Source organism: Cydia pomonella, chromosome 19 (assembly GCF_033807575.1).
Source record: "Cydia pomonella isolate Wapato2018A chromosome 19, ilCydPomo1, whole genome shotgun sequence".
NCBI lineage: Eukaryota > Metazoa > Arthropoda > Insecta > Lepidoptera > Tortricidae > Cydia > Cydia pomonella.
This window is the reverse complement of record NC_084721.1, coordinates 1620038-1645391: the sequence shown is the minus strand read 5'-3', so window position 1 is coordinate 1645391 and position 25354 is coordinate 1620038. Positions and strand designations below refer to the sequence as shown.

At 36.9% G+C, this 25354-nt stretch overlaps 1 protein-coding gene across 2 annotated transcripts in view; it reads left to right on the top strand.

Moving 5' to 3' along the window:
- LOC133528251 (homeobox protein homothorax) overlaps positions 1-25354 on the top strand; it is a 352169-nt gene that overhangs the window by 163482 nt on the left and 163333 nt on the right. For both annotated transcript variants that reach the window (XM_061865552.1, XM_061865551.1), the window contains exons 8-9: positions 4615-4623; positions 24843-24941. In XM_061865552.1, the coding sequence (XP_061721536.1) occupies positions 4615-4623; positions 24843-24941 (108 nt within the window). The remainder of the gene's footprint in view (positions 1-4614; positions 4624-24842; positions 24942-25354) is intronic.

Sequence of the window (25354 nt, the reverse complement as noted above, 5' to 3'; positions counted from 1 at the left end):
TATTGTATTTTTTTAGAGTACTTTAAGCTCCGCTTTCTTAGGAATAGATATACTATAGAGGTTATTAACATTTCTTTGTCCAATTTTTTAGGGTTCCGTTCCAGAAAGGCACCTTTAGCTGTACCTGTCCGTCTATCTATGACATCGCTAAATATCTCGAGAGCTATTTACACTATCGATTTATTTATCATTATCTATCATCATCACGTAACTAGTATTCGTTCTTCAAAGAGCTCAACGAGGGGGGTGGGGTTAGGGTCGGCAACGCGCATGTAACTCCTCTGGAGTTGCAGGTGTACATAGGCTACGGAGACTGCTTACCATCAGCAGGCCGTATGCTTGTTTGCCACCGACGTAGTATAAAAAAAAAGACCCTCGCACCGTCCAATACTTTCTTCATTGTAACAAAATCATGAGTCCACTGTTTATTTATTTATTCGTATGACATAATTGTTCAGTCGTTTATAAATATATTTTAAAGGTCTGTATCCATTGGATTATGTCACTGTCGAGGGTAAACAAGTCTGTAGGGTTTCCGTCATATTTGCTATATGGGCAGTAGTGTGTTAGTTTCTCATTTAACACATATCTTCCTATTCTATTCTATTATTTCTTACTTCATTTCTACTTCACAATGAAAATCGTATTTAACACTTAGCTTCTGCCTGCAACTTATTCTGCGTGAAATAATGATTGATGATGATGATGGTGGTGATTGATTAAAATGGTCCTGTGTCCTCATGGGCATAGGCAGGTTCAAGCAGAAGGGGGGAGCAGCTGCCCCCCTAGAGCTCAAATTTTACATACAATATATGCCCCTCTGCGGTTTCTGCCCCCTCCCCACCCCAGCCCTTAGGCCTCCGGTTATATCAACTCCCCCCCCCCCAGTTCACTGGCTGGCTACGCCCTTGTATGTCCTTATCCACCAATTATCTCCACATCTAATGTCATCTAAATCGATTGAGCGTAAGCGTTTAGAGGTAACAGACAGACAGAGTTAAAATAAATAAATTTACAATTTTACAATAATAATATACATATATATATTTCTTAACTAAGTAAATCGGCAATCAGTAATCGTCCCTTCCTTTTTACAGCTTGTCCTTCGACGTAGACCTCCTCTAAAGCTTCCTATTTTGTCCTGTCCTTTGCGATTTCCAGGCCAGCTTTCTTTCTTATGTCGTCTTCCCAACGTTTAAATTGTCCTCCTTCGTTTCTTTTCCCATCTCACGGGTACTATTCCGTTAATCTCGTCCAAGACAGAGTTACTCCAGATTCAATACTTTCTTTTTTCAGTTAATTTTAAAGCAGTTAACTATAGTTTTACTAAAGTGCCACCGGGCCGTCGTGGCCCGCTGCGAGGAATGTAAATAGAACCGAGGCAAGCACGCTCCGCTAAGAAAAACGCTTTTAATTATTGAAAATAACATCCGCGTTCGTAACGTCACGACTGTGACGAGTAGACTAGTCTAGGGTTAACTACCCAATGATTGGCACGATATAACAGTCATTGAGACCTATGTTTGGCAAAATACGCAAGGACGTAAATTGTAAAATATATCTACTTCTTTGCGATTATATATGCATTTACTAAATCATTATAACTAAAAAACGATATATAACGCAAAAAGACGGACTTCATGCCATATGGCACTCTCCTGCACCTTTTTTTATTTCATGAACTCCTTCCGACATCCGATATCGGAAGGTGTTTCCGACAGTTAGCTATGTCGGACGATGATTTTTGTTTGTGTGCGTGCATGTGTAGCAATATGTTTCTAGTAGTGTGCGTGATCTGAAATGACCGAAAGGGATAGACGTATGTATCTTTTAGTATTGTTTGTCCTTGTCTATTGTAGGATCCTACATCCGATATCGGATCGGAAAATGTGAAAACGCTCTTACGGATTACCATAAAGTACAGTATGATACTAAATTACGTACCTATTGAACTTGTGAGCCAAACACACACTGACGCTTGACACTTGACGTTTACCTTAGTGACTGAGTAAACTCGATCGCAGTCCATCTCGCTCGAACTGATAGGTGCGATAGAGAGGGAATGCGATCGAGTTCGCGCAATATCGCAATATTCTTTTATCGAGCTAAATCAAAAACTCGGGATTCGATCGATACAGTCCCTAGAGAAAGTCATTCGTCATGTCTGTCTGTCTGTCCGTCCGTATGTCACAGCCACTTATTTCCGAAAGTAGAAGAACTATACTGTTGAAACTATTAAGATTTTCACACAAAAATATAAAAAAAAAAATTGGGGGGTCCCCATACTTAGATCTGAAACTCAAGTTTTTTTTATCAAACCCATACGCGTGGGGTATCAATGGATAGGTCTTCAAAAATGATATTGAGGTTTCTAATATCATTTTTTTCTAAACTGAATAGTTTGCGCGAAAGACACTTACAAAATAGTACTGGTAACCCCCCCCCCCCCCCCCTGTAACTTCTAAAATAAGAGAATGATAAAACTAAAAAAAAAATATTTTATACATTACCATGCAAACTTCCACTGAAAATTGGTTTGAACGAGATCTAGTAAGTAGTTTTTTTTAATACGTCATAAATGGTACGGGACCCTTCATGGGCGAGTCCCACTCGCACTTGGCCGCTTTTTTAAACCTCCTTTTCTGTTTTCTGAACCTACTGCACTTTAAGTTAATTCTTGAGTCCTATTCGAAATGTTTGAAGTGTAGTCGGGTGCAGTGTTGTCACATCTACCAACTTTTGGGTAGATCTACCTATTTTGCCTGCATTCTACCTATCTACCTCCCTCGGCCTGAAATCTACCTATTTTTCAAAATGGTACAATTGTAAGTAATTCTCAATACATGTGACGGAACATTACTTAATTTCTACCGAATTTAGATTCGATGTAATGAAAACTTGCCAAAGAAACAGATTATACAAGCAGATTCATTACCTACAAGCAATGGAAATGCTCATTTTTGTTTCGATTTCTTTAATAAACACGTGTACTAACATCACAATATTAAATACTCATAAATAATTTGAAAATTTCTATACACATTTTTAATCATAAAAACGTACTTGCTATTGAGTGGTACATCTACCTGTTTTTCATTTTAAAACCACCCATTTCTACCTATTTTTGCACCCTGTTCTACCACTTCGGCAAAATTGTATGACAACACTGGTCGGGTGTTTTAACGACCAGTTTGGCCTAGTGGGTAGTGACCCTGCCTACGAAGCCGATGGTCCCGGGTTCAAATCCTGGTAAGGGCATTTATTCGTGTTATGAGCATGGATATTTGTTCCTGAGTTATGGGTGTTTTCTATGTATTTAAGTATTTATAAATATTTATATATTATATATATCGTTGTCTAAGTACCCTCAACACAAGCCTTATTGAGCTTACTGTGGGACTTAGTCAATTTGTGTAATAATGTCCTATAATATTTATTTATTTTATACATAGGTACTACGCACATATTCAAACACAACATGCATAAGAAACCAAAACAGATGTTTCAAAAATTATCAGCTGCTATCGAAGGAGCTATCTTATCCTATCCTATCTTGACAGTGAATTGACAGGCAATTTAACAGGTGACTGATGGTGTGGTGTATATAGATTTGCAGGATATGTTATTATTTTTATATTTTTAATATGCTGTATACTTATCTAGGGCCATAATATTAATAAACAAAATGATACCTCGTGTGTAAAAAAATGTAATTAAAACGCACTTATTGACATCAAACGACACAAGCTACTTATAATAAGAATCCTACAATGTTTTCTTTTTTTTTTAAATTAGACATAAGACATTAATATATGTATGGTTCTCTGAACTCACCATCGGCACACAAACCTCCTCAAGGTTTTGCCTACGATGGGTCTTGTATTAAATTCTAGACTGTAAATTGTTTGTTTATTCAATAAATTAAAAAAAAAAAAAAAAAAAACCTAGTAACTGACGTTATAAGGTTATAACCTACCTTTATGACTAAGTCTAGTTGTTAAGATATTTTCGTTTATTTTGGATTATTGGACCTATTTTAATATGTAAAGCTGCAGAGAGAGTTTCATACAATCAGTCTATGCAGGGGGGGGGGGGGGGTGTCATCTCTGTCTACAGCAGCTTACTGTGCATCACAGCAATCCTCTTTTTTGAGAGCAAAATTCATAATTATAAATAAATAAATAATAATAAATAAATAAATATTATAGGACATTATTACACAAATTGACTAAGTCCCACAGTAAGCTCAATAAGGCTTGTGTTGAGGGTACTTAGACAACGATATATATAATATATAAATATTTATAAATACTTAAATACATAGAAAACACCCATGACTCAGGAACAAATATCCATGCTCATCACACGAATACATCCCCTTACCAGGATTTGAACCCGGGACCATCAGCTTCGTAGGCAGGGTCACTACCCACTAGGCCAGACCGGTCGTCAAATTATGTTTCAAAAGAACTTAATTTTAAGTGTAATTTAATAAAATATTCTATGAAATGTGATGGAAGCGTATTTTTGTTTAAGTTAAATGTTAACTTGAAATTTCCTGGTTCAGTGTTACCCAGGTCACAAGTTCTAACGACGTGTTTTCTTTTGTTACAGATGCAATGGGTGAGTCACCAGTAACACCGTAAATCAAACTACACATAAAATTTGTGTTAACAAAAATTCCAATCTTCATAAAACTCGAAAAATCATTATGCGCCGAACACGCTTTTTTATATTTATACGCAAAATAAGTCAATTTGAAGACTAGGAGCCCAGGAGTCAGGAGGGGATTCGCCAAGCGTCATAAACTTTGATTGGGTCATTAAAGCATGTTAATTTATTAGCTTTCGAACGCACCCTGCAAACAAATAAAAAAGAACTTTAAAACTTCAATTTGAAGGTTCAAAATCGATCGTAGATTGAAAAGTGTTTTATGACGTTTCTGATAGGAGACGAACGCGTGTAATCGAAAATCACCTCTGCTGTAATTAAGTTACGGTGTAAACTCGTAAAATGACACGGGGTCGAAGCCACTATTTTTATTGATTCCGAATTAGTGAAGTTTTCTTCTCAAAATGGTTACAATATTTGCTAGGTAAAGGAATAATTATTTAGCCTTAATTTTGCGCAGGTAGTATGAAATCCCTGTAAAACCTAAATTCCAGTTATCCTAAGGTCACAGCTGATCATTTGACTGTGTACATTTTATTGCAAAAACACCATATTGACAAATTCATTTATGATGAACGCGTCCCAATTCCAATATTAAAACGTTTCGAATTTCAAATTTAGAACGAAAATCGGGGGATAAAATTGCAACCTCGTTATCTTTTAAAAAATACATTACTTTAAAAATTAACTCTATTCCAATCACATAAAGTTTAAAATTAAATGAAAGTAAACCATAATACGCCTTTGCAATAATTACCCGTTTAAATTCAGAACGTGAAAACAAATTAAAAATAAAAACTAACAATCAATCGAACACGAAAACACACTTCGCTATTTATCATAAAATATGGACGTTCGAAATTGAACTCGTAAGTCTCTGTCTGTCTTGGCGAGTGTGAGTGAAAAGGTGAATGTTCCAAGTTGTTGATTTGCTCATGTCGGTATCTGTGGGATATTAATTACAGGTATAATGAGTATTGTTTCGTTGAACGATTGTGATCCGAGTGTGCGTGAAAGGGTTCAGTAGGTATAAAAAAAGTGTAATAAATATTTTACAAATCAATTTGTTTTTGTGTGAAGTTTTATTGTAATTTTGATACGAAAGTAATTCTGTCTGTCCGTCTGTTATCTTTTTTACTGTTAACTGATTTAGGTGAAAAATTTAATGAAGATACCTAGTTTATATACCAGGAAAGGAAATATTTTTTTATTTTTTAAATTTTATTCGCGATTTTGGGATTGGTCCCATAATAAAAGTGGCTAATTATGTCCTATAGGTACATACCACGCAAAACTTGGCTAAGGGTTAATAAAACACCCCTTATACATTTTCATGGATGTACAAAAGACAAATTAAAGTAAGTACAGGAATAGATTTTTTTTTTAAACATTTGTTAAAAAAGCGCTACTTTACGTAGCTGTTTAGCGTGCGGAAAGTTGGTTTTCGCGAACTAGTGCGTTTTACTTTTCCATTTTTTTAAATTTATACTTGTTCCAATTCATGACTATGTATTGATGAGTGTTAATGTTACTTTCCTTCAAAAGTCGCAATGAACATACTAACCTACTGTTAATGTAAGAATAGTAAATATATGAATATTTCATATTTTATTACTTACCTCTTCATCATTATAACAACGTTTATTTTTGATATTGAATATTGAAAAACCGTTCTTAATAAGTTGTCTGAATGGAACGGAATAGCTGACGAAACGCCTGCCAGGCGTTTATTCTTACTGGAAGCATGTTTTAAGTTTCCAAAAGCAACATTCGATATTGTGTTTATACAATTTAAATATACGATACACAAATAATCATAAATAACGATACTTAGGTAATAATAGTATAATGTTTTATATTTACAATTGTTTCTGTCTTATAGAACATGCATAAAAAAATACTTGTTGTTTTTGTTATTTTTCCGCAACTGTACTTATTAAAAAAACGTCGTTCGATACACTTGCGGAAATGTCATTCTTCACTCGTCCCGAGTCTTGCCAGTCGCCTAAGGCTCGAGATATCGAGATGTCGAGTACTGAGGTACTCGTGAAGTAATGACATACTTTCCGCACTAGCATCGAAATGTACTATTTCAAACTGTTGTCAATTATACATATAATTCTGAAATCACTGTAACCACAAATTGCATCACACAACTGGTTGCTGATTTTAATCGAACCCTTTCGCCCAATCAGCACCACTGCCTAGGGAACCCCAATTTTGATTAATGGCATCCGAATCCAATAGATATCGACAACAAAACGAAATTAGCCGCCGTTTATTTATATACTGAGTTTATCGATATAGTTGCAGCACTGGGACGTCTATTAGACACGCGTCAGATCATTTGTGTGTGATCTGACTGTCTAATATTACTCAAACTGAAGCACTGGTGGCCTAGCGGTAAGAGCGTTCAACTTGCAATCCGGAGGTCGCGGGTTCAAACCCTGGCTCGTACCAATGAGTTTTTCGGAACTTATGTACGAAATATCATTTGATATTTACCAGTCGCTTTTCGGTGCAGGAAGACATCGTGAGGAAACCGGACTAATCCCAATTAGGCCTAGTTTACCCTCTGGGTTGGAAGGTCATATGACAGTCGCTTTCGTAAAAACTAGTGCCTACGTCAATCTTGGGATTAGTTGCCAAGCGGACTCCAAGCTCCCATGAGCCGTGGCATGATGCCGGGACAACGTGAGGAAGAAGAAGAGTGTACACGTTTACATCACAGGCAAATGCTACGAAAAAATTCACACAAAAAATAAACTACCTATATTTGTAAAGGGAGGTTGTCCTCCGTAAAATACTGGGCCCCAAACGAAGACCGGATGGAAGTTGGACAGTCCTTAAGAACCGTGAGATTGAAGACCTAGTGGCTGAACCTAACATCATGGGAGAAAGTAAAGCCCACAGACTCCGTTGGTTGGGCCTTGAGAGAATGGACGAAGATCGGAACGTAAAAAGAGCGTACCTGTGTTGCCTTCCTGCTAAGCGTAATCCTGTAAATACTTGATTTACAGGATTTGTCTATACCATCCCATTACTGGTGCCTGTTCCATTATAGGGGTGTTTACTATATAACTAATGATATAACCTAGGCATCTGACGAACAACATTTTTAACAGAAGTATATTTTCAGAGTTATTTAAAACTGAAATAGATAAAGAAAAAGTGACCAAGTCCACCGCCACCCCAAGTGGTCACTGTTTATAGTGTATGATGTATATTTCAGTTTATAAATACATTTATAGTAGTGTGACCATATAATAACACACAAATCGAAAAAAAAAAACATAAAATAATTTGTTTTGTTCCATAGTTCCAGAGTAATTGTGATAAAATGTAAAAACCCGCACGATGGCCATATCTTCCGTCGCAAGTTTCTTGCGGCACGCCATATATTTTATTTCCTTCTAGTTTCTTGGATTTAAAATTTAAAAAATATTATAGGACATTATTGTCTAAGTCCCACAGTAAGCTTAATAAGGCTTGTGTTGAGGGTACTTAGACAACGATATATATAATATATAAATATTTATAAATACTTAAATACATAGAAAATACCCATGACTCAGGAACAAATATCCATGCTCATCACACGAATAAATGCCCTTACCAGGATTTGAACCCGGGACCATCGGCTTCATAGGCAGGGTCACTACCCACTAGGCTAGACCGGTCGTCAAGATTTACACACCCTGAGCATTTTAAGAGGCCTAATACAATCAATTCAGCAAAAACGTGTTAAAATGAATCCTCAACATGCGTGTTCCAATTATAATCAGATGCAGAAAAAGCTAATTTGAGAATGTGCAAATGCAAAATTGTCAGTAAAAAGGCGTAATTAGAGTTAATTGCCATTAATGAGATGACGCGATATGACGCGTGATGGCGTCACCAGATAGATATGGCTATTAGTCTGTGGCAAAAAGAGTTCTTTTGTAATTATGAGGGCAAAGTTAAGCGAATCAACTATTTTTATTGTGTTAGCCATGTAATACCTACTACAATAATAATAAATTGGACAAAAAAATCATTTTTGGTACAAGCTTTTATCGCTGACTGTACTTTTCTTTCCACAGGCAACTAATACTCATCGAGCCAATTCTAAAAACCCCAAACACAATTAGGTTGCGTTGTTTTATCACAGAGTTCCTATGGCTACCTCCTGTCTCCATCATCATCAGCTCGATGGTACATAATATTGCATTGTCACCCGACTTACATATGTATGCAAATTTTCAGCTTCATCGGAAACCGGGAAGTGGGTGAAATTTAACTTACAAGATTTGACCCGTACGTACAGTCAGCGTCAAATACTTCGTAGCAGTCAAAGTAGCCAAATAGTTCGGTACACCATATATTTAGTATGGTGTACCGAACTATTTGGCCACTTTGACTGCTACGAAGTATTTGACGCTGACTGTACATAGGTACAGTCAGCGTCAAATACTTTGTAGCAACCAAAGTAGCCAAATAGTTCGGTACACCATATATTTAGTATGGTGTACCGAACTATTTGACCACTTTGACTGCTACAAAGTATTTGACGCTGACTGTACATTGCAAGTTAATAAAAATAACGAATTACCACTAGGTAGAAGACCGTTTTTTGGTAGATCATGATATAAAATCGACAATCCCTGATAACGTTATAAACTTTAATAACATTACTCGTATTTTTTGTAAAATAGGTACGACATTAATACAATATATAAATATTTAATACGCCCATGACTCAGGAACAAATATCTGTGCTCATCACACGAGTAAATGCTCAGTTACCAGAATTTGAACCCGGGACCATCGGGTTGATAAGCAGGATCACTAGTTCACTAGCCAATTAGGCCAGATAGGTCGGCAAGTCATAAATTTAAGACTGAATCTAGAACGCTAATTCCAGGGCTTTTACCTTAAAACTGTCAGTTTGGGACCCTATGCAAAACTTATAGGATTAATCACAAATAATTACTGTATTATTTTATATTTATCAATCGAAACGAAACTCCAACTTGTACATAAAATCTCTTAACAACAGAAAAAACGTCATAAATAATCCACAAAACGCCCAATTGACAATCAAAAACGCGGTAATCGAACAAACATTCAAATTTGGAACACTCCAAGATGGCGACCTTCACGCCACGCAATGATTTACGCGCGAGGTCGACAACCGCCCGAATTTCGTTCAGAAATGCACTCGCTGTAATTTATTTGTGACCATCTATTATTTTGTAGACTCACGAGGTCCTAAACGCAGCTGACATTAAATATATCATTTTACGCGGCGGAGGCACTGCGAGCGCTCTGTCTCGCTTTTACAAAAGTGAAACAGGTTCGCGCGAGCGAGATGAAGGTTGGTGCCACAGAGTAGTGCGCGTTTTCACTTTTTATAGTAGCAATATATTTGATCAGCTGATCGTAGTGACGTTTACTACTCGTGGCTCGTGTGTAATGTTTTTCATAATTTATAATACGGTTTTTATTCAAGTAGGGTAGGTCGTGGTTTATTTATAACGGCGAATATTTATCTAATGGCTGCATCCGCCATGGCCGATAAATCGCGGTTTCGTTAATTTCCCATTTGTTTACCGAATGTCACTTTAATTTTAATTAATGTGCTTAGTGTCTAAATGGCGGTGTTTTTAATCCGTGCACAATGGGCAATTTTGCGGTTTTTCTCACGTAATAATGTTATTTATTACGTTGCATTTTGGACAAATTTGTTTTAGTGGCTGCTAACAACGTATTACCCATATCGTAGATAAAAATAATGATTAATTAATTTAAACTATTGTAGCATTCACCAAACCATAGTAGCTTAAAATTCTTATTCGTAATAATCGTTAGAGGTACCTGGCCTGCTAGAAGGTGGTCTCCGTGGTCTAGTAATAAGTCTATAACTGTTGCAAGATAAATCTAACATACAAGTATAAAAGTTAGGAATAGTAAAAGTCGTTTCGAACACGATTTGTCGAAAACCGTCGAATTATGAGAAGGATCCCAATCCAATCTAACCTAAAGTTCTATGGCAGAATTTTCTGAATAGAATAAAAACGACACGACACGACCAAAAAGAAGATTGGTATTGATACCTGTAGGCTGGCATACCCAATTTGTTGGTAAATAAGAACAAAAAAATAACCATCCCTTTCTTTTGGCCTTTGGGTGCTAGTACTAGTGTAAGGGCTCCTCTACACGATGGCCCAGCGTAGGCCAGTCCAAGGGACGCAGCTATGCGGTGAAATGAGATAGCAATATCACTTGCTCCCTCTAACGCATAAATGCGTCCCTAGGACTGGCCTACGCTGGGCCATCATGTAGAGGAGCCATAAGACAAAGACAGTATGATTTTCTCTGTCTATGTTGGGTAGTATTACGGCTTTGAAAATCATTATACCGTTGAAATATAAGTACTTTGGAACATCGATAGCTTACCTTAAAACTTATATTAAAGTATACATTAAGAATAACTTTAAAAGCACAACATTATAATATTATGAACACATGCCCAGAAACACATGGCATACAAAAATACATACACACCGGGCGACATGTGCTGGCTGTGAATATTTTCGGAGCATTTGGACCGATCGATTTCGGAAATCCATTCTTCTGGGTGAGCTTAATGTGGATATGCCTTAAGAAAACTTATAAATTAGTTTGATCTTGGAACCTTGGAATCATTTGTATTGTTATTAATGAATTGCTGAATATGGCTTTACAAACATGTACAATAATATATACATACATTCATTCACATTGTGTACGTTCATTGTTGATTGAAAAAATAGAAGTAATCTTCGCCATGAAGATAATTTTGCACAAATTTAAAAATCCACCAAGTCTCACATTAATCTCGAAGAGGCTTATAATGTGGACTGTTTTGTACTTAGTAGATACGAGTATATTCATATCAAAAATAAATGTATGTGCTCATCACACATATTGTTATAATCCCTTACCGGGATTCGGAGTATTCGGACCTCGGATCATGAGCTTCACAAACAAGCATCGAAGCAAAAGTACCTAAATTCGTTCCAAGAGTTATCCTTGAAATTGATTAGAAATTAAATACTTAAAATAAAAATCCCCTGGAAATTACATTTTGATTTAGAGATGGCGGAACGACCTGGCTATAAGGTAGAGACACGTATTGTGAAAAGTGGCGGGAGTGTGCATTGAACACGACCAAATGACGGGAAAGAGGGTATGCCATTGCCCAGAAGTGGGACATTTATAGGCTAGTATAAAAAATACTGGCCGGACACATTAAATTTGCCAAACGACTTGTGGGCCAAGCAAACTACCGAGTGCACAAAAACATACTGCGGCGTCACGGCAGACCTCGAAGGAGATGGCGGCACGACCTTGATGCCTTGAAAAAATTGGCCTAATATTGCTTATGGACAGTGATGCGCGAAAGAAAGAGAGGGAGAACTTTGCCCAGCAGTGACACAATAGACTAATAAAAAATAGAAAATAGAATTTATATTAATGACATTTATTCTTTATTTCTGCTATATTGTCTGAAATCGATCGCTCTTAAAAAAAAACTCTAATACTACCAGATCAATTTTTACCTTAATTCTTTTGTTTTTCTTTATTGAGTTCAATAACGAATACCTTATTATTTGAAGCCACATTCGAATTTCAAACTCCGTCGTATCCACACTATGGAAGCATTAGCGTATCGCGCGGTCTAACGTCATTAATCTGCGTGACAGTTCAAAATTTAGTTACGGAGGGCGCCCCCCTCCCCGCCACCTGAGGGGGTTTAATGACACAGAGTGCCGGGAAATTGGACAGGTTACAGAAAAATAAATGAAAAATATACTAATATATTTGAATTTTGTTTGTAAATAAGTTTTAGTCAGAAAAACATTTTTGATACAAGCTTCATCGCTGAATGTTTTTTTTTTTCAAAAAGCAACTAATACTCATCGCGACAACTGGAACAAGCCCAAACACAATTAGGTTGCGTTGTTTTAACACAATAGTTCCTACGGTCACGTCCTGTATCCATCATCAGATCAGCTCGATGGTACAATCAGCATCAATAGTAGCGGATAAAACAACGCGCCAAAAGTATCTGATATTCCGGATAACTTTTCCAAATAAAAATAAATCTCTAAAATTCACGCTCAAATCTATATCTTTTACAGTTTTAATTTTTCTACATATAGAACCATCACTTTTTGTTAAGCTGGTACAAAATGGTAGATACTTTTGAAGCGTTGTTTGATCCGCTACTTTTGATGTTGACTGTACCATAATATTGCATTGTCACCCAACTTAAATAGGTAAGTATGTGAAGTTTCAACTCAATCGAACAATAGGAAGTGGATCGAATTTTGACTGCAAGATTTGATCCGAACATTACTAATTGCAAGTATAAAAAAAAAAAAAAGAAGTTCATTGTGTAGCTTCCTTAACTAATGGACAGAAGTCAAGAAGGACTCGTATTTTAACATACTGACTAGACTAGTTTTAAAGCTCGAGTCAATGATAACTCCAGAGACTCGAGTCTTACCAATCAGACTTTTCCAAATACATGCTTGCTTGCATGCTTCACAAGCATATGTAATGTACATATTTATATCAAACGATCCAAGCAACGTGGGGATCATAATATCATAGAGCGATGTATCCAAGTTCGAGCGTGCTGCAGACAGCCCACATTCACATCGCCTACACAACCAACACCAACTCCATCTTCCAAACCAACCATTATAACTGTACATGCGTCGTCTTTGAACGATCTTATACTAGTTTTGAAGACTCTAGCTTGGTAGACTGTTGGAATGATGCTCTAAGGATGCCCCGCCGGGGTGCCACTGCCAGACGTTCACGTTGCTAATTACTTTCTGCTAAGCTATGAGCTTGGTAATTTGGATTGTATCGGGAATGATATCGCAAAGATTCCTATCACTACCATCTTTCTTACTTAAGTAGTTCTAGCCATCTTTCTTTCATAGAAAAAGGTCAGGATTATGGAACAGATGGAGAAGAGAATAGGAACTCCGATGTCAATCATTAAAAATATCGTAAATCCACCCAACTATCGTCCCATACCAATGCCATTTATGAGACTGTGTTGCCTCAGAACGAATTCAAACAATATCCACACATAAACCTAGATTTATTAAAGTTAGTTTTGGACCATAATTGAGATTGACATGAGAGATTTTGGACAACAATTGGTGGTGGTTTTATGGAACCTATTTATGGCAACTACCTTCGCCTAACCTAACTGAAACTAACTTTGAAGCGACGCCATTTTCCATAGCGCTGACTAGACGCCGACCGCCGACGCGACGCTCAAAAGACGCTGTTAATATGAGGTGGCTCTATAGTTTTGTATTTTTAGGTTCCTACCAAAAGTTTGACCCCACAGGACTCCATTACAACTAAGACAAGTTGGTCTAGTCTAGTAAATAAGTACCTACTTTTAATATAGTAGCAGACATTAAGATATAACTAACAGAAAGACTACTCACTAACGGATATTTTTTGTCTGAATAGAACACTTATTTCTAATAAAAGAAAATCCTGAGTTGTAACAAAAATTGCTGACAAAACTCCTGTTACAGACAACAGTGTAAAAGTGCTAGTTTGTACAATTTTTTATACGTTCCCGTAGAAAGCTGAAACTTAAAGTTTAACCGTAACTTGTTAAGAAAAGACAGGTCCGCTGACGATATTGTATTGTCATCGAAACTACACCCCACTCTGCAAAACAGTTATAGATAGTTTTAAATTTTAACAACGACGTTTAGTTGGAAACTTCTGTTATTTTAGCAATTAACTTGGTATCTGAATTGTATCACTATTTATTTATTTAATCTTTATTGCTCAAAAGAAAACCTTATAGTACCAAAGGCGGATTTAATGCCATTAGGCATACCTACCAGTTAACCTTTAGGCAAAGCAGAGAGACTATGGGCGGTGCTACTTTTAATAACAACAACCAGATATAATATAATAATATACCATACACACATATAAATATACATACTTATATAGAGGTACGTACTGCTACTGCCATAGATACCAACACTATGGTTTTCGTATTTATAGGTATATATACGAAATTATTTCTTTTAGTATACTATGTTGGCACAGTTTTCAGACCCAACGGCAGAATTTAAATTTGTTACGTTCCTCTTATTCAAAGAAAATACGTAAATGTTACGTTAGTAATCAGTCGGCTTTTCAAATCTTGTATCGATTCAGTAAAATCACGCATACCTTCAACAAAGCCCGCCAATATATCACCTTTGAACCTTTTAATCAGCCAAGATCATTGACCCATAAACTCAGAGACCTACGCTCCAAAAACGTGCCTCCCTCGTAAGGCCGTGTCATACCCGCTTGTAATTTTTTTCTCGGCGTCGGCATGAGTAATCACATTTTTCTATACGTTCCGCATTTATACGAGCGCTAACCCTATTTTCAAAACGCCTTATAATACTCAACTTGTAAAATCGACCCTAATTTTATCACATTAAAGGTGAACTTTGATTGTTGTGTGTTAGGGTTGTGAAATTTATGAAAATGGTACCGCCACGGTATGTCGAGCCCGCGTGACGAGCACATTTCGACTAGTGGTGTTTTTCTTTTTTCGCCCCGCTCTGGGCAGTTCCGTGCAGTGGATGATTTTTTTAAATGGTAATTTAATATTACTGAAATATTTTTAGATTCAAATCGAACTTCCCTTATCCTTGTATGAAGTCTACCTGCACACTTCAATATTTATTTTAAAATTGTTTCTTTAAATATTGTAGTGTTGTTCCAAGTAGCTGTAACAAAAAGTACTACTGTCAGAAATGAACGTAATTGTATTTTGAGAATATTATTGCTACTTGAACTACACAAAATCGCCTAGTTTTACAAATAAAGCAGGTGCGCTAGTTAATAAAGTAGCCCCTAAAATTGGAAAAGTCGGGAGCGTTTTTTGAGCGACTCCCCTCACGGCGGTCATCATCAGACCACCATTACCACGCCCATAGTTTACACTACACTTACAACATGGACAACTAGTTAAGTTTTTTAGAGGGAACTGTAGGGAGGATAAAACACGGGAAACTACACTTGGTAATTCTCTTGAAGAGTATAATGTAGAGAAAACTATAGGGAGACTCGAGGAACACATGAAAGTACACTATAGTTAAGTTCTTAGAGATGAAGGACTGAAAGGAAAGCTTTAGGGAGGGACAAGAGACACTGGAAATACAGAAGAGTAGTTTTTTGTAAGGTCTCGGGGGGAAAACGATAGGGAAGGGTAGAAAAATTTGATGATCGGGATCCACTCCTGAGGATTAGGTTTAAGATGCATGACTATGCAACGTGTGATGTTAAATATAGTCGGCTCAAGCAAACTCTGCATGTAATTAGCAATTTCTATGTCACTTCCTCAGTTATGTTTACGTCTGTGCAAGTTGGCTTGGATAGATTTTACTGTTTTTCTCTATATCTCTTTATTATCGTTTCTAATAGTAACCGGCATGAAAAACTAATATGCCTTTGTTTTTTATTCATTTATATTTTTTTTAATGTCTAGAGAGTAGGTACTCTAATACTCTTCTTCCTTGCGTTGTCCCGGCATTTTGCCATGACTTATTGGAGACTGGGCTCCGCTTGCAAACTAATCCCTATAATTGGCGTAGGCACTAGTTTATACGAAAGTAACTGCCATCTAACCTTCCAACCCAAAGGTTAATAAACTAAGCCTTATTGGGATTATTACGGTTTTCTTGCGATGTTTTCTTTCACCGGAAATCGACTGGTGAATATCAAATGATATTTTTTTTTATACTAACTACGTCGGTGGCACACAAGCATACGGCCCGCCTGGTGGTAAACAGTTTCCGTAGCCTATGTACGCCTGCAACTCCAGAGGAGTTACATGCGCGTTGCCGACCCTAAACCCACTCCCCCCCTCGTTGAGCTCTGGCAACCTTACTCACCGGCAGGAACACAACACTATGAGTAGGGTCTAGTGTTATTTGGCTGCTGTTTTCTGTAAGGTGGAGGTACTTCCCCAGTTGGGCTCTGCTCTAGATCTGGAATGACATCCGCTGTGCTGTGCCCTACCACACAAAGCGAGATGACATTCACAGCGCCCGTACCTCTCTTTTGGACGTAGTTTAAGGACGTACCCGGGTCCATAAGTCCCGAAAAATCCCGTCCCGATATTTCGTACATAAGTCCCGAAAAACTCATTTCTTCTTCATTGGTACGGGGTTTGAACCCGAGACTTCCGGATTGCAAGTCATACGCTCTTACCGCTAGGCCACCAGCTATTCTAATATGATACATTAAGAGTACTTCACTTACAGGTCGAATAGTTATTCTTTCTGTTTCCGATTCCGATAGTTAGAATACGTCTGTTAATGTAGTAATTGAGTCCTGTGGGGTGACAAACTTTTGGTAGGAACCTAAAACTACGAAACTTTAAAAATATCCGTTTACAATTTTAACTTTTATAAAGCTTGTGAAGTTAGCAACTAAAATCACAGTGAGCTCACAGGACTTCCCAGTATTTCATGCATAGTTGAATATAATTTGATTTATTGCAAGTTTCCAAACAACTTTTAGGATATAAGTAAAGTTTTTTGCTGCCAGGCGTTGTAGAATGAGGCTGTGTGATTTATTCTGAGATTTACCATATCCGATTATAATTTGCTTCCCTAAGCTACAGACACCGTTTACTTTTAAAACAAATTGTTTATTTCGGACCATAATCCATAGAAATTGGTTAGTAATTTAGCTTCTTAAAAAATCTATGTTAGTCTTATGAACTATATATCTACATGAAACTTAACCTAGTAGGTATTGGGAGCGATAAATAGTCTTACCCTATTTGTCCCTCCCAATAATCACATCAACCAAGTATTTTGTGAGCGGGCAGTCGAGGCGATCGGCCAACGTCCTTAGCATGCTGTTGCTGCTTCCGCGCACTCTCCCAAGCAGTGAGGCAATTCTTTTTCGCCTTATGGCAAAGAAGACTATGACAATAGTACGATTTGCTAAGCATAGGCACAAAAAATACTTGGCTGCGATCTAAATTTAACCGGAACTACTGCTTAGTTCCTGATTTTCGTCGAAAACTGAATCTTAAAAATGATTTCAATTCACACTCCTGGCTTTGAAATAGGTATTTTAATAGTGAATTTGCGTTCAATTCATACGAAAGAAAGACAGGACAAGTACCTAGTCTTGAAGATGAACTAATTATTTCAAAAATCGTGACTCCAATAATGTTAATAAGATAGAAAATATAAGGATTGCGACGTTGCCCAATTTCTGTACAAAAACGACCTTAGGGGTAGCACTGAAAGTGTACATTTTTGTGAACAATAATCCTTGTGTTCCAATCTGACATGAAACAACTTCAAGATCAGCGTCTAAAAATAGATAACCAGTCCAAACCTAAATAGGTCTAGACCTTTTCAAATCAGGCTAATCTTTATACATTATGCCGTTGACCCTACCGCGGCCGTGACCCATGATCGATGACTGTCAAGCAGTGTCAAGGTCGCGTTTGACAGCTGTCAAACGGCGGGCGAAAAACGCGAGCTCCTGTCACCCGATTATGGATAGCCTTCCGCCATCATGGTTTCGGGGCCATTGAACCTTTAACGGTTTCCCGTGTTCGATGTTTGAATTTTTTTTCGTTTTCTGCTTTTTGTTTATTTCGAATTCGTTTGCGGCCGGTGTTCTGTTTTTAAACTTGGGAACAATAAGGGTGTTTTTGCGGTGCGGAGTAAAAACGGTGGATTTGGGCCGATTTCTTACCAGATAAGGAGAGAAGCTCACATGCTGTGAAGGCTCGTATCTTGGAATACGGGTAGTAAAAACTTAACCATCATAATGTTGAAGAACTTTTGAAAGAAGTCCAATGAACCACGAAATTATAGTTTTTATTTGTGAAGGCACTTTTTGAAATACTCCAGATCATTTTTGGTATTTGTTTTAAAACGCAAAGTTATTTTTACTGGTACTTTTACCGACGTATGTTTTACGCAGCTTAATACATAGGTATGCATTTATGTCACACACAACACAAAAGAGATATAACCTTTTAATATAATGAATTAATGACTCTTGTATTATTCATGTTTCTCTTTTACTATTACCTTTTAATGCGCCTAATAATCAGACACCTTTTTTTTTAAACATAAAGATATATTTACACGACGTTCAATTAAACTTTTTTCCTGAAACGCTAAGTCCCGCTTCAGGAAGTTGAACTAAATGTAACATCCGGGCTCCAACAAATGAAAGAGCTATATCTTTCACCTCACCTAAAGTTTCCTCCAATGCCTACACGTCTATACGTATAACTGCAAGACGGCGAAAAACAAACACGGCTTAATAGGTAGGTATATTATCGATCCGTCCGTCCGTACCTACGGATGAGTTATACGTCAGATTCTCAGGAACCACCCCTTGAGCCAACGACCCTTCCCTGCCCCAACTAAAACAAAACCCTAACAGATTCAAAATAGAACGCATTTTCCACTGACGCCCCTAAGCCGTCTTATGACGATTCCAAGTCTACCCGTCAAGTTTGAACTCCAATAAGACAGTAAATACAAATTCCGTTCAAGCGGCTGTAAGTCTTATTGCTTCGGGTTAGAGTTATTAGTTTTCAAGCAGAGAATGGTAGCAATTAGGTAAGTTTCAGTTTAAAAATGCATTTTTGTTGGTTTATTAGTTCGGGACGTGGAAATTTCAGGTTCGTCCGTAATGGCGGACTTGTGAAGTCGGCATGGGAGGCGTTTGAGCTTGCTGACTGCTATGCGATGAAATATTGCGGTAGGTATTTTGAATTTGGAACGTTCGAGAACTTGTGCAGCATTTGAAAATTTCACCAGCCAAACCATTGAAACTTGAAATTAGGTCGTTCAATAACTAAAAGGGTGTAAATTTCTTAGTAGAATGTAACTTATACGATAGTTTTCATTGTGATAAAGGTACGAGATAACACTTGGATATCTAACTACTGCAGTGTTATTACCATTTGACAATTTAGACGTCATCATACTATAGTAATATAAAGTAGTAGGATACCTAGCTAGGCAAGTCTCAAACGACATATGTCAAATCAGCACAATGAAGTCCAATTTGTCCGATATGTTGCTATTTTATTTAAAATAAATGAACAAATAAGATTAATACCGCTATCACAAAAAAGCGATTAAATATACCCACAGCTCGGTAATTTCTTAAGACATAAATAGAAACGTAAAACATAAACTTGACATTTTCCACATTTACCAGTAGGTTAACAAGCATATTCCCTTATTAGTACAGCTAGTTTTATTATAAAATGGCTTAATACCATTCGCACTCTCGAGGACATACGCCTGTTCAGAATGGCCGATTGTTTTTACCGGCTAGGGCACGCAGGTGCTAAAACCTTTAGGTCGTTTAGAGGCTTTTTATACGACTACTTGGAGTAAACATCGTTACATGCTAAAATATTGATTAACAAGTAAGCAACATGCGTTTTTATAATCTCTAAATAAGGCTTTTAATAGTTAATTAAACTATCTATAACCTGTTACACGCAATAGTTTTACTCTTTTAATCGCAAAAAATAGATTGATCAAGAGTACATCTTTTTAAGTAGGTATTCTGTTTTTTTAAATGAGATCTGTCATTATAATCGTAGAAAAAATAGGAGATAACTCACATGAGATCATCACTTTTACAGAATTGGCTTTATACACGCTATGTCACGAATTGTCATTAAACGCGTGGAAAGCTATAGAGGTTATAATATGGGTATATACAAGCACGGGCGGGATCTGCAGAGCCATCGGCCATTAGGGAAATTGCTTTATACCCGGCGTATAGAGGTTGTATAGGCACTTAGACGGTGTCTTTGGATAGTTTGGGAGTATGACAGGTTACACTGTTTGCTGAGAGGACGGGAAACGATTATAGGTCGTTATTAGACAGTCAAATGCATTGTTAGTTTCTAAATTTAAAATTCAACTGATTGTTTTATAGCTTTAGAAATTGTTCTTTTAATGTATATATTCAAAGCCTTTGAATTCTTGGACCACTTTTGTATTAATTAACTGGATATCTAAGTTTTGTCGACGTATTTGTGCATACTAACTGCTACTTTTAAATTAATTTTTGTTAGATTCAAATTTATGTCATTAAGGCCATCCATCCATACTTTCTAAGGGTTTTTAGATATTCATGCAAATAGAAATAAGTTTACAAATTACATTGTCATCTATCTTTATGCGGGCTTTTTACTTCAATTATCTAGTTATTTTATATAACGAGGCCAATGTTTTTTTACCTCCTTTAACAATGTAGGTTTTATTTAAGTTGAGTAGGTTAAGTATAAAACACCGTTAGCGTTTTAGGCATTAGGTACGTAAAAAGAAAGATATACCAGTATTTTCTTTTGTTTACCGTAAAATCTCTAAACCATCTTACATTTCGAAATAACTGAGAGAAAAAAAACATAGGCAAGGAGCCTCGACTAACCCAGGCTCACATAAAACACGGAGTGTCTCTCCGGAGCAGAAAAAGTCCGAGTGATTTATCGTGAGAAGAGGGACATCCTCGGCTGCTTTTATATTTCGGATGCAGGTTACTCCTGGCAGGTGCTTACACCCTGGTACCTGGGACACGTAAATTTATATATTTAACGTATTTTAAGATTGATGGGGAATTTAACTATTTCCTTAATTTATTCCGTTGTATCGAATCCTAATGGCCTCTTATAACGTGCGTGCTAATCGTTATTACGTTCTAAGGGCCGATTTTTCAATCCCCAGTTAAACAGTCAGATAGGTTTTATTCTACAGATAGCGGCAACTTCAGTTTTTCAACAGTCAGATAGCAGTTAACTGAGGAATAAATCCGTTAACGGAGGAATAAAGTTATCTGTCCGTTCAAGAGCCAGTTAGTACCTATCGCTCTGTTAAGTTGGACGTTTTAGGTTATGTTACAACCTTGAACTGGCTACCTAACCTAATGGATATTTTTGATGCCGTATATAAAATACGAGTATATATAAGTTACTAGAATAAAATTTAGAATGTTAATAGAAAAATATTAATATTAACAACAATAATAGTACTAATGTATTAAAAAGTAAATATCTAAAGCAAACTATATTCTTGATCTGCTTTTATTAATATATGTAGCATAAAAATATAAATAAATTTATATCATATATATATTATTTATTTATTATTAAAAATTCGGTTAATAAATGCACTTTCGATTTCTCAAAGCTGGAGAAACGTTCACGTTTCTTCATATCGCTTATTTTTCAATGCAATGATCACAAAACAACTCTGTTTTAAATAATAATAAAATAACACGACACTGTCGTACGTATATTACGCGGGTAATAATAGTAATGTAATAGGTTATGTTTGGTTTGGCAACAAACGTCAAATGTCAAATAAGCGTTGTATTTCTGTTTCACTCTAACATGTTGAGTTCTGTATCCTTGCATCCTGCTCACACTTGTTTAAAACGAAGTTAGCTGGCTAAGACCACAGATAACTATTCTCTGGATAAAAAAGGAATGAAAAATTGAAAATCTTTAACCAACAAATAAACAGTCAGTTATTTTTATCGGTGGGATAACTATTCGGCGATTTATCTGGGGATTGAAAAATCGGCCCTAAGTCAGTTAAATAAAACATTAGTTGTGTATAACTATGATTTGGAATATTTGGATACGTTGTGATGTTAATACTTACCTAAATAAACCTACATGATTATATTTTAGAAACACATCCGATCAAGACATATTTTAAAGTAAAAGACAAAGCGGAATAAAATGTGTGTAAAAAGCAAAAATGCAACACTGACGAACTTAACAATGAAACAGAATTAAAACAAAAAGCCCGTTTCTCGGAACCGGAGCAATTTTAGCCCGAAACAGCTACGATGGAGTCGGAGAATCGCTCGGGCAATAATTAATAGTAATTATCGAGTAAAAATAATTGTAGGTTTCTTTGGATTACGCCCCCTGGGAAGATCTAATTCCCGATTCACGCAATCACTGTTATTAAGCACGGATTGTTGCCCGAACACAAATCCGCCGTTTCAAGAATGATAGAAATCAAAACAGCTTTCGAGCCACCAATTGTTTTAATTCGGTATCGTGAAAAAAGAATTATGAATGTGTAATTGCTATGTTTCTGTAAAACGGCCATTGTTTTTCGGTAATGGGGGTATTGTAGCGTATCATTTGGAATTAGAAGCGTTTGTAGGGATCGTGTTTATACGTACCTCTTTGAGATGTACATTTTAGACGTGTTGCGTTATCCTAACGGGCATATTTAGACAATTTCCTTAACAAATCCCGCCAGTCGCCCTCCTATAAATAACGCGGCATCGCCACCTCGCCCTAGCTGATATTCAGCAGGTTATTACAATTTTTCGCGTTATGAATATCGTCTTCGCCTACCCTACCCGGGGGAGTCACACCTCAGCAATTTTACTTTAATTCTTATTTAGAGTGCCGCCTTATTTCGGTTACCAGATTTTTAGTATTTGTTTATGGCGTTAACTTGTTTCTTACCGTGATGGGGTAATTTTCGAGTTTTTCAACGATGTAATTTTACTTTACGCCGTAATTTTGGGGTTACGATAAAATTGTTGCGCTGGGATAGCATGGATGTAGCTGAGATAACAAAAATGTATTTTGAATAACAAAAGGATCGGAGGTCAAGGGCTTTTATTTTCAAAGATCGAATGTTCATTTCGCCCGCGTCGCTCGCTATCAATCATACATGCACCATTGCCCAAGCGCTTTGTTCGAATTTCGAAAAAGGAATAAAGCGGGTAAAAATAATGGCGGTTGGGTTCTTTTCGAAGTTCGATTTTTGCCCCCCGCGGCAACTAACGCAGCGTTCGTAATTATTCGTCAATTAAAATAAAAAGAGCAGCATAAGTGGTATTTTTGAAACATTTATTCAGTTGTTTGTTATTTTACTAACGGTGTGCAGCTTGACCTTATATATTATTGGTAGGTTATTTTCGTACCAAGTATTTTCGTACACATGTACGAGTATTATTGCGTATTGTTGTATCCTGTATGTTTGATCGGCCATGTCAGCACGAAAGAACAGCCAGAAGTTATTTGTAACACTACAGCGAATAGTCATATTAAAGTTTAGACATTAATTTTAAGCTAGAATTCTTTATTTTGGGATTAAACTTTTGGGATATGAGACTTTTTGTAAATTTTGTAAAGTAAAAGTTGCGTTACAATATTAGGTTACCAGTTTCGAATTTTGCAAAGCTGTTATATTATTATGATATTATTATTGCCAAGATACGATGACGCATGTTACCCTCCGCGACACCGTTAAAAAAACACCAAAATTGTTAATGGTGTATGATATTGCCTCCCCTAGCAAGAAAACAGAGGGTGTTGCTGGCAACACCTTCGTTCTCCCAGGACTTTATTTTTTTATTTTTTTTTCGTAATGACGCTTGGGTCCTATGAGAGTTGGCTGAATCCATTAGATAGGCGGGAGGACTAATGTAGCAGTTTTTTTCTTAAATCGGAATTGGGCGAGAATCGTCCCATGTGTAGACATAATGGCTTTTAGCGGAGGGTCATGTGCTAGTGCAGTGCTAAGTTTAGTTTTTTTGAAGTCAAGCTAAAACAAAAATTACAAAAGGACTATTTTAAGTCATATAATGAATTTTGTTGATGTTTTATGAAGAATGGTTTAAATTTAACGTGTAGGTACCTAAGTAGGTTATGTGTTCATACTCGAAGTTTGTAATCCGGATCCAAACTGTGTGGAAAGCGGATCCGATGAATCTAAATCTAGAATATATTCCATACGGTGAAAATATTTATACCGAGTCACTCACGGTATATCGATCCTGATTTCGATCAACTTTTCGTGAGTGACTCGATATCAATAGGTATATGTTTATATGTTTGAGTCCCATGGAAGTTTTATAGTTATAATAACGGACCTCCTAGTCTATTCGGTAGTGACCCTGCCTATGAAGCAGGAGGTCCAAGGTTCGAATCCCGGTACGTTATATACATATTCCTCTAGTATCAGCTACACAAGCATTATTGAGCTTACTGTAGGTTTGTGTAAGACTGACTCCTATAATATAAATTTATAATGTATGTTTGTATGTTCCAGGCAAATGGTGTCCGTCGCGGCGCGAGTGGTCGTCGCCGCCCGACGTGGCGCGGCGGGTGTACTCCTCCGTGTTCCTAGGCAGCCCGGGAGAATACCCTGGTAAGTCCTTCCCGCACAACTGTAATTCCTGACGTCTTTAACACATACATATGCTTTTTCGTAGGAAGTTTGGTTCAAACATGGAAAGAACTTAAACAGCCCAGGTTAGGTTAAAAAAAACTATCATTAGCTGCAAGCGTCGAATTACAGTACATCGGTTAAAGGATGATTCACATTAAAATCTATACTTCGTTTTCTACAGAAAGCATAACGTGATCACCGATCACCTCTCGTAGATAACGAAGTGTCGGACGCCCCGGCCCGGACCCGGAACGTTCTAATGTGAGTCATCCTTACAGTAACAGTCTCGTACTATGAAGCGAGCTGTAGGTACTTGTTTGCTACTGATAGTGTGTAAAAGAGATGCATTGGAAACTTCTGCTTAAAACAAAAGTAATTAAACTTCTACAATT